The 20,433-nt window shown below is 44.8% G+C and overlaps 1 protein-coding gene across 1 annotated transcript in view; it reads left to right on the forward strand.

Moving 5' to 3' along the window:
- Positions 1-1,588: 1,588 nt before the first annotated feature.
- Positions 1,589-20,433, forward strand: part of LOC135540370 (kinesin-like protein KIF21B) — a 62,304-nt gene continuing 43,459 nt past the window's right edge. Inside the window, 17 exon segments of the mRNA XM_064966976.1 lie at positions 1,589-1,687; positions 1,690-1,818; positions 2,511-2,693; positions 5,053-5,202; positions 5,272-5,403; positions 6,138-6,326; positions 6,450-6,565; positions 6,682-6,877; positions 7,401-7,590; positions 7,887-7,950; positions 8,780-9,061; positions 13,221-13,241; positions 14,702-14,725; positions 14,780-14,783; positions 15,139-15,295; positions 15,596-15,784; positions 19,719-19,918. Coding sequence (XP_064823048.1) covers positions 1,598-1,687; positions 1,690-1,818; positions 2,511-2,693; positions 5,053-5,202; positions 5,272-5,403; positions 6,138-6,326; positions 6,450-6,565; positions 6,682-6,877; positions 7,401-7,590; positions 7,887-7,950; positions 8,780-9,061; positions 13,221-13,241; positions 14,702-14,725; positions 14,780-14,783; positions 15,139-15,295; positions 15,596-15,784; positions 19,719-19,918 — 2,316 coding nt within the window. The 5' untranslated portion in view covers positions 1,589-1,597.

Here is a 20,433-nt window from a genome sequence, read left to right on the forward strand (position 1 = left end):
TGCATTTTAATTATCAGGTGTGCCTTGTTAAAAGTTTATTTGTTGAATGTGTTTGATCCAATCAGTTTTGTTGTGACAACGTGGGGGTATACAGAATAGAGCCCTATTTGGTAAAAGACCGAGTTCATATTATAACAAGAACAGCTCAAATAAGCAAAGTGAAACGACAGTCCATCATTTCTTTAAGACATGAAGGTCAGTCAATGCAGAAAATGTCAAGAACTTTGAAAGTTTCTTCAAGTGCAGTCGCAAAAACCATCAAGCGCAACGATGAATCTGGCTCTCATGAGAGCCGCCACAGGAAAGGAAGACACAGAGTTACCTCTGCTGCAGAGGATAAGTTCATTAGAGTTACCAGCCTCAGAAATTGCAGCCCAAATAAATGCTTCACCGAGTTCAAGTAACAGACACATCTCAACATCAACTGTTCAGATGAGACTGCTTGAATCAGGCCTTCATGGTTGAATTGCTGCAAAGAAACCACTACTAAAGGACACCAATAAGAAGAAGAGACTTTCTTGGTCTAAGAAACACAAGCAATGGACATTAGACCGGTAAAATTTGTGCTTTGGTCTGATGAGTCCAAATTTGCGATTTTTGGTTCCCACCTCCATGTCTTTGTGAGACGCAGTCTGGGTGAACGGATTATCCCTGCATTTGTGGTTCCCACCGTGAAGCATGGAGGAGGGGATGTGATGGTGTGGGGGTGCTTTGCTGGTGACACTGTCTGTGATTTATTTAAAATTCAAAACACACCTCCAGGCTGTGTAAGGGCTATTTGACCAAGAAGGAGAGTGATAGAGTGCTGCATCAGATGACCTGGTCTCCACAATCATCATACCTCAACCCAATTGAGATGGTTTGAGATGTGTTGGAGTGAAGGAGTGAAGGAAAAGTAACCAACAAGTGCTCAGTATATGTGGGAACTCCTTCCAGACTGTTTAAAAAGCATTCCGAATGAATCTGGTTAAAAGAAATCCAAGAGTGTGCAAAGCTGCCATCAAGGCAAAGGGTGGCTATGTTGAAGAATCTAAAATATATTTCTGTTTTTTATTTTTAATACATTTGCAAAAATGTCTAAAAACCTGTTTTTGCTGTGTCATTATGGGGCATTGTGTGTAGATTGATGAGTATTTTTGTTTTATTTAATCCATTTGAGTTTAAGCCTGTAACGTAACAAAATGTGGAAAACGTCAAGGGGTCTGAATACTTTCCAACGTCACTGTATATCCACGCCCCCACTGCCGACCGGTCCCCCCTGTTTGGGAACCACTGGCCTAGTTGACCGTGGGTCTCTCCTGTATTGTTACGGAACAACGTTATCAAACTTTTACTCGTAGATTGACCATGATGAACACCATTCGGCAGGTCTCTCCTGTATTGTTACGGAACAACGTTATCAAACTTTTACTCGTAGATTGACCATGGCGGCAGGGTAGGCAGGTCTCTCCTGTATTGTTACGGAACAACGTTATCAAACTTTTCCACGTAGATTGACCATGATGAACACCATATTCTCTCCAACGTAACCCAATACGTCTTTCTTGTCCATGATTCCCCTCTTTCTTGTCCTGTTCCGTGTAGGATCCGTCCCCAGATGGTGAAGGAGAAGATCGAGGGCTGTCACGTGTGTACACTTGTAACCCCTGGGGAACCCCAGGTGTTGCTGGGTAAAGACAAGGCCTTTTTGACGGAGCCACGTACGACTTTGTGTTCGACATCGACTCGGCACAGAAACAGATCTATGCTGCTTGCGTCCACAAACTCATCGAGGGCTGCTTCGATGGATATAACGCTACTGTGTTCGCCTACGGACAGGTACAGTGAGAAACAGAGACAGATATGAACACACCATCAAGGAGTGCCTTGAGGACCACAATGTTTAACCTCTGGATTATGATACACTGCTGAATACATAAACCTAGTGTATGCATCCATACAAGGACAGATGCTAATAATTAGGTCTATTTCAAAGAAGGGTCTATTTCAGTGTTTCCCAAACTCAGTCCTTGGGACCCCAAAAGGGTACATGTATTGGTTTTTGCCCGAGCACTACACAACTGATTCAAATAATTAACTCATCATTAAGCTCGGGCAAAAACCAATACATGTACCCTTTGTGGTCCCCAGGACTGAGTTTGGGAAACACGGGTCTATTTGTAATCACTGTTATGTGGTTATTTTTCTCTACTAAACTAATGGTACAAACACACAGAGAAATCTGACTTATCACAGTAGGAATCTGTTCCTTCTCTTGCAAGAACAAAATACATACAGTACCAGTCAAAAGTTTGGACACACCTACTCATTCAAGGGGTTTTCTTTATTTTTTTACTATTTTCTACCATGTAGAATAACAGTGAAGACATCAAAACTATGAAATAACACATATGGAATCATGAAGTAAACCAAAAAAGTGTTAAACACCACAAAATATATTTGTTATATTTGAGATGCTTCAAAGTAGCCAGCCTTTGCCTCGATGACAGCTTGACACACTCTGTTTCCAGACGGGCTCAGGGAAGACGTACACCATGGGGACGGGGTTCGATGTGCAGGAGGAGGAGGAGGAGCGGGGCATTGTTCCACGGGCTGTTCACCATCTGTTCCTGGGCATCCAGGAGAGGAAGACACAGGCCCGGCAGCAGGGCACACACCCCCCTGAGTTTAAAGTCAGTGCACAGTTCCTGGAGGTACGAACTCACACACACACACACACACACACACACACACACACACACACACACACACACACACACACACACACACACACACACACACACACACACACACACACACACACACACACACACACACACACACACACACACACACACACACACACACACACACACACACACACACACACACACACACACCCCATACGTACACTATGTCATTGCCATAGTAACACTTGGGCCACCCATCCAGTCCCCTGTGAAAGGTGGCAGAGGAGATGAAAGTGGTCTAGAATAACATCTTGTCCTCCAGGGATGCAATGTCTGTTGTCATTGGTCATTCTTGCCTTTGATTGATTGGCTGTGTGCATGTTTGTGTGTGAGGCCTGTGTTAACCTGAACCAGATGTGAGGGGCATGCACCGATCAGCCCTGGTGATGCTACAGGAAGTGACATTGTGATGACAGACTAACAGGAAACCCAATGGATGATGGGTTCTGGTGCCTGACTGATGTTAGTCGTTAGCTGTGATATTACCCAGAATGAGAACCCCGACTCTCTCTCTCTCTCACACACACACACACACACACACACACACACACACACACACACACACACACACACACACACACACACACACACACACACACACACACACACACACACACACACACACACACACACACACACACACACAGACGTATTGAAGTGTGGGAGACATGAGCTGATATGTTTTAAAGACTTTAACTGGCTGTGTGGCAAGAGGTGCCTGGTACACGGAGTGTTTCTCTGCTTACTGTCTCAGCCTTCTCTGTGTGTGTCTGAAGCATCATCAGGGTAAATGTCATATCATTGGTATGCCTGTTGAATGTATTGTATGATGTGTTGTGGGATAATGTTATTGTGTGTTGTGTGTGTGTGTGTGTGTGTGTGTGTGTGTGTGTGTGTGTGTGTGTGTGTGTGTGGGGGGGGGGGGGTAATGGTGTGTGTTTGTCAGCCTGTCAGCTAGGCCTATATTCTGTTTTCTCTCAGGTGATCGGACTACAGTAATAGACAGCTAATGTAACCTGATTCACTTACAGATGGCTATCTCTGCTAAAATCCTCTCTTTCTCCATCTCGTTTTCTCTGTCTATCCTTTTCTGTCACTCTCTCTCTCTCCTCTCTCTCCCCTGTCTCTCTCCCTCTCTCCCCCTGTCTCTCTCCCTCTCTCCTTTCTCTCCCCCTGTCTCTCTCCCCCTGTCTCTCTCCCCTGTCTCTCTCCCCCTGTCTCTCTCCCCCTGTCTCTCTCCCCCTGTCTCTCTCTCCCTGTCTCTCCCCCTGTCTCTCTCCCCCTCTCTCCTTTCTCTCCCCTGTCTCTCTCCCCCTGTCTCTCTCCCCTCTCCTCTCTCCCTCCCCTCCCCCTGTCTCTCTCCCCCTGTCTCTCTCCTCCTGTCTCTCCCCCTGTCTCTCTCCCCCTGTCTCTCTCCCTCTCTCCTTTCTCTCCCCCTGTCTCTCTCCCCTGTCTCTCTCCCTGTCTCTCTCTCCCTGTCTCTCTCTCCCTGTCTCTCTCCCCCTGTCTCTCTCCCCCTGTCTCTCCCCTGTCTCTCTCCCTCTCTCCTTTCTCTCTCTCTCTCTCCCTGTCTCTCTCCCCTGTCTCTCTCCCCCTGTCTCTCTCCCCTGTCTCTCTCCCTCTCTCCCCTCTCTCTCCCCCTGTCTCTCTCCCCCTGTCTCTCTCCCTCTCTCCTTATCTCTCTCCCCTCTCTCCTTTCTCTCTTCCTCGCTCCCCCTCTCTCATTAGTTCAGCTGTAGGTCATTGGATTATCAGTATGGACGATAAACAGACATTGATCAGGCTAGGGTTAAAGAGAGTGTGTGTGTGTGTGTGTGTGCTGAGCTGTCTCTTGACCTCTCCTGACCTTTAACCCTATTGCTTCATGGAGGTCAGAGGTTATGTGCTATAGCCTGATCTTTGCCCTTTCATCACTCTCTGTTTGTGTGTATGTATTAATGTATGTGTGCATTAATGTGTGTGTGTGTATTCATGTGTGTGTGTGTATTCATGTGTGTGTGTATGTATTAATGTGTGTGTGTGTATTCATGTGTGTGTGTATGTATTAATGTGTGTGTGTGTGTGTGTGTGTATGTATGTGTGTGTGTGTGTATGTATTAATGTGTGTGTGTATGTATTAATGTGTGTGTGTGTGTGTGTGTTAATGTGTGTGTGTGTTAATGTCTGCGTGAGGAGTCTAGGCTGCGATGAGGAGTCTAGGCTGCCAACCTGGAACCCCGATATGTTCCCTCCATCTTTCTCCCAGCTCATTTCTGTCTCTACAATTGCAAGAAAAACTTTACATTTATTTTTGCTTAAATGTCTGCGTGTGTGTGTTCTCCAGCTGTATAACGAGGAGATCCTAGATCTGTTTGACGGAGCCAGAGACCCAGACTGTAAGAACAGGAAGTCTAATATTAAGATCCACGAGGACGGCAGCGGCTCCATCTACACCAGTGGAGTCACCTCACGACTCGTCAACTCTGAGGAAGAGGTGTGTGTGTGTACAGCACTAACAATTAGTATGTGTGTGAGTCAGTTTTGACGGTGTGGTGTTTTCTAGCTGTTAGAATGTCTGAAGTTGGGAGCGTTGTCCCGGACCACGGCCAGCACCCAGATGAATGCTTCCAGTTCCAGGTCTCACGCCATCTTCACCATCAACCTCTGTCAGATGAGAGTCTGCCAACAAACTGAGGTAGGGAGGGAGGGAGGGGGATGTAGGGAGGGAGGGAGGGGGGAAGTAGGGAGGGAGGAGGGAGGGAGGGAGGGAGGGAGGGAGGGAGGGAGGGAGGGAGGGAGGGGGGAGGGAGGGAGGGGAGGGAGGGAGGGAGGGAGGGGGAAGTAGGGAGGGAGGGAGGGAGGGAGGGAGGGAGGGAGGGAGGGAGGGAGGGAGGGAGGGGGAGTAGGGAGGGGGAGGGAGGGAGGAGGGGGAGAGGAGGGGGAGGGAGGAAGAGGGAGGGAGGGATGTAGGGAGGAGGTGGGAAGGAAGGAAGGGAGGGAGAGTAGGGGAGGAAGGAGGGGTATGGAGAGGAGGGAGGGAGAGAGGGAGGGAGAGAGGAGGGGGAAGGAGGGAGGGAGGAGGGAGAGAGGAGGTAGGGAGAGAGGAGGGAAGGAAGTAGAGAGGAGGGAAGGAAGGAGAGAGGAGGTAGGGAGAGAGGAAGGAAGGAAGGAAGGAGAGAGTAGGTAGGGAGAGAGGAGGTAGGGAGAGAGGAGGGAAGGAAGGAAGGAAGGAGAGAGGAGGTAGGAAGAGAGGAGGGAAGGGGGTGATGGATGTATTGACTGAGGGAGAGACAGAAAGAGTCAAAGTAGAGGTGGAAGAGGGTAAAAGAGGAGTGAAAAGCTGAAAGATGAATGTATCAGAGTAAAGTCAGAACAGTTATAAAACATGGTGATAACTGTTGTCACTGTATTCTCTCTCTCTCTCTCTAGGAGAATGGAGGAGTGAACGCAGAGCTGAACGGTGTAGGAGGAGGAGACGGAGGGTCTATAGCCAAGCCTGAATACGAGACTCTGATGGCCAAGTTTCACTTTGTGGACTTGGCTGGATCAGAGAGACTGAAACGCACCGGAGCGACAGGAGAGAGGGCACGCGAGGGCATATCCATCAACTGTGGACTGGTGAGGAGCTACGTGATGATGATGTGTGTTTTAACTGGTGCTGAGAAACGTGATCATGATGGTGTGTGTGTGTGTGTGTGTGTGTGTGTGTGTGTGTGGTGTGTGTGTGTGTGTGTGTTCTAGCTGGCCTTGGGGAATGTGATCAGTGCTCTGGGGGACCAGGCTAAGAAAGGAGGCCATGTTCCATACAGAGACTCTAAACTCACACGTCTTCTACAGGACTCACTGGGAGGAAACAGGTAACACACACACACACACACACACACACACACACACACACACACACACACACACACACAGGCCTGTGCCTCACCAGTCTTTATAACGTCTGTTATGTTTTCCCTCTCCTCTCCAGTCGTACGGTGATGATCGCGTGTGTGAGTCCATCTGACCGGGACTTCATGGAGACCCTGAACACACTGAAGTATGCTAATAGAGCCAGGAACATCAAGAACAAGGTGATGGTGAACCAGGACAAGACCAGTCAGCAGATATCTGCTCTCAGGGCTGAGATCGCCAGGCTACAGATGGAACTGATGGAGTATAAAGGGGTGAGGAGAGGGAGGGAGGGGAGGGAGGGAGGGAGAGAGGGAGGGAGGGAGGGAGGGAGGGAGAGAGGGAGGGAGGGAGGGAGGGAGGGAGGGAGGGAGGGAGGGAGAGAGGGAGAGAGGGAGGGAGAGAGGGAGAGAGGGAGAGAGGGAGGGAGGGAGGGAGGGAGGGAGAGAGGGGAGGGAGGGAGAGAGGGGAGGGAGGGAGGGAGAGAGGGGAGGGAGGGAGAGAGGGAGGGAGGGAGGGAGAGAGGGAGGGATCCGAGTCAGAGACTAATGGAGCATGTTTTTGGCTGAAAGGAAGTTGTCTCCCCTGTGATTTGCTGCAGTAAAGTAGTCTGATTTATGATTGGCTGAGGTGTTGGCGTCCAGTGAGTACAAAAATAAAATGGAAAATGGGACTTTTTACAAACAAAATGCTTGAAGTGATATAAAATCAATATCCTGTTTGTTGATTGGATGAAATGTTCTGTATGTTAATTGGCTGAGATAATATCTTCCTGTATGTGTATGGCCTCCTCCCCAGGGTAAGCGTGTGATGGGTGAGGATGGCTTGGAGGGCTTCAGTGATCTGTTCCAGGAAAACTCTATGTTACAGAGAGAAAACGACACGCAACGCATGAGAGTCAAAGCTATGCAGGAGACCATCGACCACCTCAACACACGCGTCACCACACTCCTCGCCAACAACGTCAGCACGCTCCTCGCCAAGTCAGGTAAGACCAAGAGAGACAACGCACACAATGGTCGTTGAAGATTGTAGCTGTCTGAAAACGTTACTCAGATTCTTGTTTCCCCTGTCCTTCTTTACTTCATTTCTACACCTCGCTCTCAAAGCTCATTGGAGGAGAGGATCCAAGGTCCCTCCCTCACACCTTCTCCTCCGATGAGCTTTGAGAGGAAATGAGGTAACAAGGATTTGACAGCTAGTAACATTTTCTGACCTTTGCATGTAGTTAAGAAGTTTTAACCGCTTATGTCTCACTGTGAACTCTGACCTTCTGACCTCTAGGTGAGGGCAACGAGGAGATTGGTGCTCTGATCCAGAACTATATCAGAGAGGTTGAGGAGCTCAGGTAAGAGTCTGTTAGGGGTTATAACTCCACTGGAACTATAATGAACTTTACACTGAGTGGGTCTGACTCTAAAGCCACTGTTTCTTGGGGACTGGACCGTACGACATCATTATGGAGGTCAAAGGGCAAACCAATTCACTGAGTTTCTGTTTTGTTGTTACTGTACGTCAGTTCATAGTTTTGTTGTTGTTGTTCTACACTGAACAAAAAATATAAACTTAACATGCAACAATTTTAAATATTTTACTGTGTTACAGTTCAACGAAATCAGTCAAATGAAATAAATAAATTTGGTCCAAATCTATTGATTTCACATGACTGGGAATACAGATTTGCATCTGTTGGTCACAGATACCTTTAAAAAGGTTGGATCAGAAAACCAGTATCTGATGTCACCACCATTTGCCTCATGCAGCACAACACATCTCCTTCACATAGAGTTGTTCAGGCTGTTGATTGTGGCCTGTGGAATGTTGTCCCACTCCTCTTCAATTGCTGCCCGAAGTTGCTGGATATTGGCGGGAACTGGAACACGCTGTCGTACGCGTGGACCCAGAGCATCCCAAACATGCTCAATGGGTGACATGTCTGAGTATGCAGGCCATGGAAGAACTGGGACATTTTCAGCATCCAGGAATTGTGTACAGATCCTTGCGACATGGGGCTGTGCTCTATCATGCTGAAACATGAGGTGATGGAGGCTTTAACTGTAAAGTTTGACTAATGACATCTGTTTGTCTTTATCTCTCCCTTTCTCTTGCTCTTTATCTCGCTCTCTCTCTTTCTCTCTCCCCACCCTCCTCTTCCCCCTCTCTTCCCCTCCTCTCAGATCCAAGCTCCTGGAGAGCGAGGCAATGAACGAGTGTCTTCGTCGCAGTGTGACTCGTCTCTCTTCCCGCTCGCCGTTCCCTTCCTCCTCCCATAGCTCCACCCCCGGGCCACACCCCTTAGGCTCCTCTCCCCATTCCCTGTCAATGGAGGCGGAGATGACGGACGTGATTCGCCGAGCCAAGATGGACATTGAGAGGCTGAAGAAGAAGGAGAGGAGACAGAGCAGGATGAGGTGAGAGGACGAGAATAGGGAAGGGAGAGGAGAAGAGAAGAGACTACTGTTTACAGCATTAGAGGGAACAGGATTGGGCTCAATCCCATTTCTATTCAGCTAGTAAATGGGATTGGAATGGGGCCAGGATGGTAGTGTAGGGTAGTGATTAGTGCTGTTGCGGTGACCGTATTACCGCCACAACGGCGGTCAAGAGTCATGAAGGCAGTCAAATTCCACTTGACCTTTAAGTCACAGTAATCAGGCTTCTCCAAGCTCTGATGCTGCTGATGGTCATTAGTAGTCTACCAAACTTGCTAACTGCCTGGTACTTAGCACTCTATTGTCCCTCTAATCACTCTGACATCAATGCAAATGTGATGGAAAATCTAATCAAACACTTCATGAGATCCCATGAGCTCATGTTGCGCAACATTTCTACAGGCTATGCAATTGCAGGAGAAAATAGAGTGATGGCCTCTACTAAAAATAGGGGGATCAGCTTTCTATAGGCTAGGCGTATTATATTTATTTCTCAACTTTCCTATTATTAAGCACATTGCTTATCTTTACAACAGGAGTATAGCCTACCTGGCTGGCATGAAAATGAACCACAGGAAAAGCGTCCACCATTCACTATTTAAGTGCATAGATGACATGTATATTTTTCCCGCTGACCCTGTTTTGAGACAGGTGCATGATAATGATCCATTCTAAATCAAAACTAATTTCAGACATATAATATTTTGTGTATGTAAAGACAAGATTCAATCCAGAATAGTCTGATCGGTGACAATATTAGCCTATTATCACTTGTGAATGATGCCTAGCATAAGAAACAATGCCTTTTTTTTGCAACTTTTTCTAATCATAGTCACACACCTCATGTAGCCTAGTCCATAGGCCTATATGTTTTAATATGGTTTGTATCACATCTAAAGTGGCCAAATAATTTCTTAAAATGAAGCACATTAATCTGCTTTACAAGGGGTGTAGAGCCTAACTGGCATACATAAGCAGTGCGTGAGTCTCAAGTTCGGGAAGAACATTTTCAGCATAAAAATTCACCTTTATAATAAAAGCATTACATGCATAATAGCATTTGAAAGTCACTTTTGATAATGGCCTACTGCCATGTGTGCATTGCTGCGCTTATAATGTGATGAAATAGCCTAATATTTTATCACATTTTAACCTCTAGCGTCGAGCAATCCCGTATCCAGGAGCGTAATCATAGCCTCAAGCTCATTAGCATAACGCAACGTTAACTATTCATGAAAATCGCAAATGAAATGAAATAAATATATTGGCTCACAAGCTTAGCCTTTTGTTAACAACACTGTCATCTCAGATTTTCAAAATATGCTTTTCAACCATCGCTACACAAGCATTTGTGTAAGAGTATTGATAGCTAGCATAGCATTAAGCCTAGCATTCAGCAGGCAACATTTTCACAAAAACAAGAAAAGCATTCAAATAAAATAATTTACCTTTGAAGAACTTTGGATGTTTTCAATGAGGAGACTCTCAGTTAGATAGCAAATGTTCAATTTGTTTAGACTGTTTAGATTATTTGTGTAGGAGAAATCGCTCCGTTTTGTTCATCACGTTTGGCTAAGAAAAAACCCGAAAATTCAGTCATTACAACGCCAATAATATCTCCATAATATCGACAGAAACATGGCAAACGTTGTTTAGAATCAATCCTCAAGGTGTTTTTCACATATCTATTCAATGATAAATCATTCGTGGCAGTTGCCTTTCTCCTCTGAACCAAATGGAAAAGTGCACGCAGCTGGAGATTGCGCAATAATTTTGACGGATTACACCAAGCAGACACCTGGTAAATGTAGTCTCTTATGGTCAATCTTCCAATGATATGCCTACAAATACGTCACAATGCTGCAGACACCTTGGGGAAACGACAGAAAGTGTAGGCTGTGAATCCTGGCGCATTCACAGCCATATAAGGAGACATTGGAACACAGAGCATTCAAAATCTGGGGCATTTCCTGTATGAAATTTCATCTTGGTTTCGCCTTGTAGCATTAGTTCTGTGGCACTCACAGACAATATCTTTGCAGTTTTGGAAACGTCAGAGTGTTTTCTTTCCAAAGCTGTCAATTATATGCATAGTCGAGCATCTTTTCGTGACAAAATATCTTGTTTAAAACGGGAACGTTTCTGTTATCCAAAAATTAAAAGAGCGCCCCCTATATCGAAGAAGTTAAGATAAACGTTCCGATCTGTTGCTTCAGTCTCATCACGTAAAAAAGCTTTTTTAATGCTAGTGGTTGTAATAATTTGGGATCTATCACATCCCACAACTGTCCCAGACTATGTTTGGAATATTTATTTCTCGCAAAGAATAGAATACGTCAACTTTTGTACTATGGGGGATAGTAGATTGACATAGGCTAGTGGTTTTGCTGTTCATTAGGCCTACTCATCTTGTTGGTTGACAAAAAGTAAATTTGGGCTCTTCTTCCAATATATTCAATATGTACGTTGGAATTGGACAAGGAGTTGTGTTCCCGAAGTGTTGCTCTTCACTTGTAGCTTGTGAGAACAACCTGAGCCATGTGAGTGAGGGGTGCTTCGAAGCATGTAGCTATCAGGGAGAAAGGAACAACGGGTACTGGCCACCAAACGCACAACTTGTTTTAGGGTGCATCGGCCACACAAAGGGGATACCCCTGGGAAATTCGAGGCATTGTCAAGCGCTTGTCAAATTGTGAATGAGAGACTGATGAAGTGTGTAGACAACAGCCAGCGCAAAAAAAAGCAGAGCACATGCCTTTCAAGCAACTTTTTGAAATGATCATTAGTCTCATCATGCAGCCTTACAATGTATTAAAAATCAAAACATGTAGCCCAACGTTTGTTGTTTGTTGAGCAACAGAAGTTACGTTATTAATTTTAAATTAAGCATATAGGAGTATCTATTTGTTTGTTAACTGCTCAAAACAGAATAGCACATGTGCACACCCCTCAAATCATTTGGAGAAAACATCCTTTATATTTTATTCAGTTTTGTTCAATTGTATTCTTCATATTATAAAATAATATAAAATAATGCCACGGAATTCTAACCAAATTTTGTCCGCTAAATTAACTATTGTAGCCAACAGCCACATGGCACTGCCAGATCAGTACCTAACATGAGGACAACTCAGAGTATGCAATTCAGTTCTTCTGAAATAGACTACATTTTCTTCATATCCTGTTTCTTTAGACATGTCTAAAATAATAATGGATTTATTGTGGTGTTTTATTACATGGATTTAATAGACTTTTTAAAATGTAGATGATCCAAAGGTCTGCATCAGTGGCTTGTAGACTGTGTGGAAACCAGGGGATGCTTAACTTCTCTGGGATATGTGGGACGGTAGCGTCCCACCTCGCCAACTGCCAGTGAAATTGCAGGATGCCAAATAAAAAACAACAAAAATCCCATAACTAAAATTCCTCAAACATACAAGTATTATACACCATTTTAAAGATAAAAGATAAGAGAAACTTGCCCGATTTCAAATAGGCTTTACGGCGAAAGCACACCAAACGATTATGTTAGGTCAGTACCTAGTCACAGAAAACCATACAGCCATTTTCCAGCCAAGGAGAGGGCTCACAAAAGTCAGAAATAGCGATTAAATGAATCACTAACCTTTGATGATCTTCATCAGATGGCACTCACAAGACATCATGTTACACAATAAATGGTGTTTTGTTCGATAAAGTTCATCTTTATGTCCAAAAACCTCATTTGAAATTGGTGTGTTATGTTCAGAAATGCATTGTCTCAAACAAACATCTGGTGAAAGTGCAGAGAGCCACATCAAATTACAGAAATACTCATAATAAACATTTATAAAAGATACAAGTGTTATGCATGGAATTATAGATAAACTTCTCCTTAATGCAACCGCTGTGTCAGATTTCAAAAAGGCTTTACGGCGAAAGCACACCTTGCGATTATGTTAGGTCAGCACCTAGCCACAGATACAGCCATTTTCCAAAGAATGAGAGGTGTCAGAAATGTCAGAAATAGCTTTATAAATATTCACTTACCTTTGATGATCTTGATCGGAATGCACCCCCAGGAATCCCAGTTCCACAATAAATGTTTTTGTTTTCTTCGAAAAAGTCCATCATTTATGTCCAAATACCTCCTTTTTGTTCGTACAATTAGCCCAGTAATCCAAATGCTCAATGCGCGATCACTTAGTTCCGATGAAAAGTTTAAAAAGTTCTATTACAGTTCGTAGAAACATGTCAAACGATGTATAGAATCAATCTTTAGGATGTTTTTGTCATAAATCTTCAATAATGTTTCAACCGGACAATTCCTTTGTCTTTAGAAATGAAAAGGAACTCAGCTACCTCTCACGGCCACGTGCATGATTTAGCTCATGGCATTCTGCCAAACACCTGACTCAAACAGCTCTCATTCGCTACCCCTTCACAGTACAAGCCTGACTCAGATTTCCCACTTCCTGGTTGGATTTTTTCTCAGGTTTTTGTTATACTCACAGACATCATACAAACAGTTTTAGAAACTTCAGAGTGTTTTCTATCCAAATCTAAGAATTATATACATATTCTAGCCTTTGGGCCTGAGTAGCAGGCAGTTTACTCTGGGCACCTTATTATCCAAGCTACTCAATACTGCCCCCCAATCCCAAAGAAGTTAATGTGTTTATGTTAATTAACGGTCAATTACAGAGAGACCGACAGTTATTTGCTTGACAATAAACGGCTGATGAAATTTTGTGACTGCCACAGCCCTAGTGGTGATGTTGGAACTGAGACAAGCAACTCTTACTCACTGACGACTGCCATGTAATGAGAGAAGTACTCACTCTGCTACTGCGATGTAATGAGAGAGGTACTCACTCTGACTACTGCCATGTAATGAGAGAGGTATTCACTCTGCTACTGCGATGTAATGAGAGAGGTACTCACTCTGACTACTGCCATGTAATGAGAGAGGTACTCACTCTGACTACTGCCATGTAATGAGAGAGGTACTCACTCTGACTACTGCCATGTAATGAGAGAGGTACTCACTGACTACTGCCATGTAATGAGAGAGGTATTCACTCTGACTACTGCCATGTAATGAGACTCACTCTGACTACTCACTCTGACTACTGCCATGTAATGAGAGAGGTAATGACTGCCATGTAATGAGAGAGTACTCACTCTGACTACTGCTGAATGAGAGAGTATTACTGCCATGTAATGAGAGAGGTACTCACTGTAATGAGAGAGGTATTCACTCTGACTACTGCCATGTAATGAGAGAGGTACTCACTCTGACTACTGCCATGTAATGAGAGAGACTACTGCCATGTAATGAGAGAGGTATTCTGACTACTGCCATGTAATGAGAGAGGTATTCACTCTGACTACTGCCATGTAATGAGAGAGGTACTCACTCTGACTACTGCCATGTAATGAGAGAGGTACTCACTGACTACTGCCATGTAATGAGAGAGGTACTCACTCTGACTACTGCCATGTAATGAGAGAGGTACTCACTCTGACTACTGCCATGTAATGAGAGAGGTACTCACTCTGACTACTGCCATGTAATGAGAGAGGTACTCACTCTGACTACTGCCATGTAATGAGAGAGGTATTCACTCTGACTACTGCCATGTAATGAGAGAGGTATTCACTCTGACTACTGCCATGTAATGAGAGAGAGGAGCGGGGACAAAGTGAGAGGTTAAAACAGGCGAATCCCCTTTTAATCAGGGAGAGAGGGAGGGGAAGATGGAGAGAGGTCTCTGCTAACACCTGTGTTCTCCATATCCACTTGGCAACAGTCCCAAAACAAAATGGGTGATTATTGGCTGAGTCCCAAATCAAATCAGAGGCCCATACAGGTTTAATACATGGTCATTCATATTAGTAATAGATTCATATGTTGATGGGGCAAATAACTAACGCTGCTTATTGGGTCACAGCTGTTATGAGCGTTGCCTTCTGTGTGTGTCCCAGTCTGACGCCTGGTCATATATTCTACTTACAGCCCAGAAAAAGAGAAGGGGTTTAAGAAACAAGTGAAGCTTCCCTCTCATGAGAACGGACAGGACGGACAGAATGGACAGGATGGACAGAATGGACAGGATGGACAGAACGGACAGATGGACTCTGAAGAGAACTACACAGAGGACGGGATGTCCCCTCTGCAGGAGGAGGAGAGTGGGTGTGATGAGGAGGAGGAGAGGGATGAAGATGAGTTTGACAGTGATGAGAGTCTGGTGGACTCAGACTCTGACTCTGATGAGAAAGGTGAGTGAAAGATAATTATGACACTTCCCAGAGAGTGGTAGAAATGTCCCCAATTCTAAATCAACCCTTCTGCACTTGTGTACTGCAGATGGGGGCAGGATTGAATAGGTGTCATCATTAACCTAATGAAAGTACCATGCTGTCCTCTGTTGGCTGTATGCTACAGTATTTCCTAGGTAGCAACTGAAATCCCCAACTGCCCCACTCTATTATAACATGTCTGTCTGATAGCCACAGTTTTCACCTTTCACCTCTTGACCCTTGACCTCTCTGTGCCCTCTGACCTCTTACCCCCTGCAGCTAACTTCCAGGTGGATCTGGCAGACCTGACATGTGAGATTGAGATCAAGCAGAAGTTGATCGATGAGCTGGAGAACAGTCAGAAGAGACTGCTGCAGCTCAAACTACAGTATGAAGAGAAACTCATCCTGCTGCAGAACAAGATCAGAGACACACAGCTGGAGAGAGACAGAGTACTACACAACCTCAGTGAGTTATGGGTAATGTAGGCAGGCAGTCACAGAGACACACAGCTGGAGAGAGACATAGTACTACACAACCTCAGTGAGTTATGGGTAATGTAGGCAGGCAGTCACAGAGACACACAGCTGGAGAGAGACATAGTACTACACAACCTCAGTGAGTTATGGGTAATGTAGGCACGCAGTCACAGAGACACACAGCTGGAGAAGAACAGAGTACTACATAACCTCAGTGAGTTATGGGTAATGTAGGCACGCAGTCACAGAGACACACAGCTGGAGAGAGACAGAGTACTACACAACCTCAGTGAGTTATGGGTAATGTAGGCAGGCAGTCACAGAGACACAGAGCTGGAGAAGAACAGAGTACTACATAACCTCAGTGAGTTATGGGTAATGTAGGCACGCAGTCACAGAGACACACAGCTGGAGAGAGACAGAGTACTACACAACCTCAGTGAGTTATGGGTAATGTAGGCAGGCAGTCACAGAGACACACAGCTGGAGAGAGACATAGTACTACACAACCTCAGTGAGTTATGGGTAATGTAGGCACGCAGTCACAGAGACACACAGCTGGAGAAGAACAGAGTACTACATAACCTCAGTGAGTTATGGGTAATGTAGGCACGCAGTCACAGAGACACACAGCTGGAGAGAGACAGAGTACTACACAACCTCAGTGAGTTATGGGTAATGTAGGCACGCAGTCACAGAGACACACAGCTGGAGAGAGACAGAGTACTACACAACCTCAGTGAGTTATGGGTAATGTAGGCAGGCAGTCACAGAGACACACAGCTGGAGAGAGACATAGTACTACACAACCTCAGTGAGTTATGGGTAATGTAGGCACGCAGTCACAGAGACACACAGCTGGAGAGAGACAGAGTACTACACAACCTCAGTGAGTTATGGGTAATGTAGGCACGCAGTCACAGAGACACACAGCGTACTACACAACCTCAGTGAGTTATGGGTAATGTAGGCACGCAGTCACAGAGACACACAGCTGGAGAGAGACAGAGTACTACACAACCTCAGTGAGTTATAGGTAATGTAGGCACGCAGTCACAGAGACACAGAGCTGGAGAAGAACAGAGTACTACACAACCTCAGTGAGTTATGGGTAATGTAGGTAAGAGACACACAGCTGGAGAGGCACTACACAACCTCAGTGAGTTATGGGTAATGTAGGCAGCAGTCACAGAGACACACAGCTGGAGAGAGACAGTCACAGAGACACACAGTACTACACAACCTCAGTGAGTTATGGGTAATGTAGGCACGCAGTCACAGAGACACACAGTCACAGAGACACACAGTACTACACAACCTCAGTGAGTTATGGGTAATGTAGGCACACAGTCACAGAGAGTCATGATGGTAATGTAGGCACACACAGCTGGAGAGAGACAGAGTACTACGCAACCTCAGTGAGTTATAGGTAATGTAGGCACACAGAGTGTACTGTACATACTGCCCAACATCAGTAAGTGATTGTAAGCGTGGATGTGAGATCTTCATTGATGTCTTGTTGTAAGGGAAGACACAGCTGTAGCACAACATAGATACAGGTAAATGTCCAAATAAAGGAAACACCAACATTTGTATTTATTTTGGATCCCCACTAGCAGCTACTCTTCCTGGGGTCCAGCAAAATTAAGGCAGTTATACGATTTAAAAAAATATTACAATACATTCATTAAATAATTCACAACACACTAAGTGTGTGCCCTCAGGGCCCGACTCCACTACCACATATCCACAACACGTGTATAATGTGTGCCCTGTTATCATGTGTGTCATGCATGCCCTGCCTCCAAGTGTGTGTGCCCTATATTTGTGTTGCTTCACAGTCCCTGCTGTTCCATAAGGTGTACCTGTTTTTAAATCTGATTCTATCTGCATCAACACACTAAGTGTGTGCCCTAGTCATGGCTCTGTGTAGTACTGTGGAATAGAGTTCTATGTAGTCATGGCTCTGTGTACTACCACATATTCTACAACACTCTGTGTAGTACTGTGTGCCATGGCTCTGTGTAGTACTGTGGAATAGAGTTCTATGTAGTCATGGCTCTGTGTACTACTGTGGACATATCCACAACTGTGGAATAGAGTTCTATGTAGTCATGGCTCTATGTATACTGTTATTCATGTGTCATGGCTCTATGCATGTGTCTGTGCCTCTATATTTGTGTTGCTTCACTGTGGAGTCCCTGCTGTTCCATAAGTTCTATGTAGTCATGGCTTTTTAAATCTATGTAGTCATTAAATCTGTGGAATAGAGTTCTATGTAGTCATGGCTCTGTGTAGTACTGTGGAATAGAGTTCTATGTAGTCATGGCTCTGTGTAGTACTGTGGAATAGAGTTCTATGTAGTCATGGCTCTGTGTAGTACTGTGGAATAGAGTTCTATGTAGTCATGGCTCTATGTAGTACTGTGGAATAGAGTTCTATGTAGTCATGGCTCTGTGTAGTACTGTGGAATAGAGTTCTATGTAGTCATGGCTCTGTGTAGTACTGTGGAATAGAGTTCTATGTAGTCATGGCTCTATGTAGTACTGTGGAATAGAGTTCTATGTAGTCATGGCTCTATGTAGTACTGTGGAATAGAGTTCTATGTAGTCATGGCTCTGTGTAGTACTGTGGAATAGAGTTCTATGTAGTCATGGCTCTATGTAGTACTGTGGAATAGAGTTCCATGTAGTCATGGCTCTATGTAGTACTGTGGAATAGAGTTCCATGTAGTCATGGCTCTATGTAGTACTGTGGAATAGAGTTCCATGTAGTCATGGCTCTATGTAGTACTGTGGAATAGAGTTATATGTAGTCATGGCTCTATGTAGTACTGTGGAATAGAGTTCCATGTAGTCATGGCTCTATGTAGTACTGTGGAATAGAGTTCTATGTAGTCATGGCTCTATGTAGTACTGTGGAATAGAGTTCTATGTAGTCATGGCTCTATGTAGTACTGTGCACCTCCCATAGTCTGTTCTGGACTGGTGACATGTCTTGTGGGGTACACATGGTTGTCTGAGCTGTGTGCCAGTAGTTTAAAGAGACAGCTCGGTACTTTCAACATGTCAGTACCTCTCATAAATACAAGTAGTGATGAAGTCGATCTCTCCTCTACTTTGAGAGAGATTGACATGCATATTATTTATGTTTGCTCTCTGTGTACATCCAAGGACCAGCCGTCCTGCCCTGTTCTGAGACAATTGCAATTTTCCTAAGTCCCTCTTTGTGGCACCTGACCTGAACAGTAGTCCAGGCCTGTAGGACCTGCCTTGTTGAAGAAGGTAGAGCAGCACTTTATTAGTATAGTGTCTTAATAGGGCGTCGGCTCACCATGAACCACCAGAACAGCTTCAATGCACCGTGATATAGATTCTACAAGTGTCTGGAACTCTATTGGAGGGATGTGACACCATCCTTCCATGAGAAATTTCATAATTTGGTGCTTTGTTGATGGTGGTGGAAAACGCTGTCTCAGATTCTTCCATTAGTGTTCAATTGGTCGGAGATCTGGTGACTGAGACACACACACACACACACACACACACACACACACACACACACACACACACACACACACACACACACACACACACACACACACACACACACACACACACACACACACACACACACACACACACACACACACACACCCTTTAAACTCCCTATGCTCCTTTGAGACCCTCTTTCAAAGTCACTGAGATCTCTTCTAGTCATGGTAGCCAAAATAATGGGCACCTGGGCATTTTTATACATGACCCTAAGATGTTAATGTAGAATCACCTGCTTTCAATATACTTTGTATCCCTCATTTACTCAAGTGTTTCCTTATATTTGCAGTAACCTTTACATACTGTACTGTACTCAATTTCAGCTCTACCTCATTTAATAAGCATCACTCTCTCTCTCCTCCTTTCTAGTGTCCATGGAGAACTACACGGAGGAGAAGGCTAGCAGGATCAAGTCAGATTATGAGAAGAGGCTAAAGGAGATGAACAGAGACCTGATGAAGCTACAGGCGGCTCAGAAGGAACACGCGAGGCTACTGAAGAACCAGGGACGCTATGAACGAGAGCTGAATAATCTAGAGCAGGAGGTCAACGAGATGAAGAAAGCTAAGGTGAGGAGGAGGGCAGGGGAGAAGAGAGGAGGGGAGGACAAGGAGAGTGAGAGGGAGAGGAGGAGGAGGAGAATGGAGTAGGAGGCAGAGAATTATAAACAGTACCAGTCAAAAGTTTTGACACACCTACTCATTCAAGGGTTTTTCTTTATTTTGACTATTTTCTACATTGTAGAATAATAGTGAAGACATCAAAACTATTAAATAACACATATGGAATCATGTAGTAACCAAAAAAAGTGTTAAACAAATCAAAATATATTTTATATTTGAGATTCTTCAAAGTAGCTACCCTTTGCCTTGATGACAGCTTTGCACACTCTTGGCATTCTCTCAACCAGCTTCATGAGGAATGCTTTTCCAACAGCCTTGAAGGAGTTTCCACATATGCTGAGCACTTGTTGGCTGCTTTTCCTTAAACTCATCCCAAACCATCTCAATTTGGTTGAGGTCGGGTGATTGTGGAGGACAGGTCATCTGATGCAGCCCTCCATCACTCTCCTTGGTCAAATAGC

The sequence above is a fragment of the Oncorhynchus masou genome, chromosome 5, assembly GCF_036934945.1.
Source record: "Oncorhynchus masou masou isolate Uvic2021 chromosome 5, UVic_Omas_1.1, whole genome shotgun sequence".
Taxonomy (NCBI): Eukaryota; Metazoa; Chordata; class Actinopteri; order Salmoniformes; family Salmonidae; genus Oncorhynchus; species Oncorhynchus masou.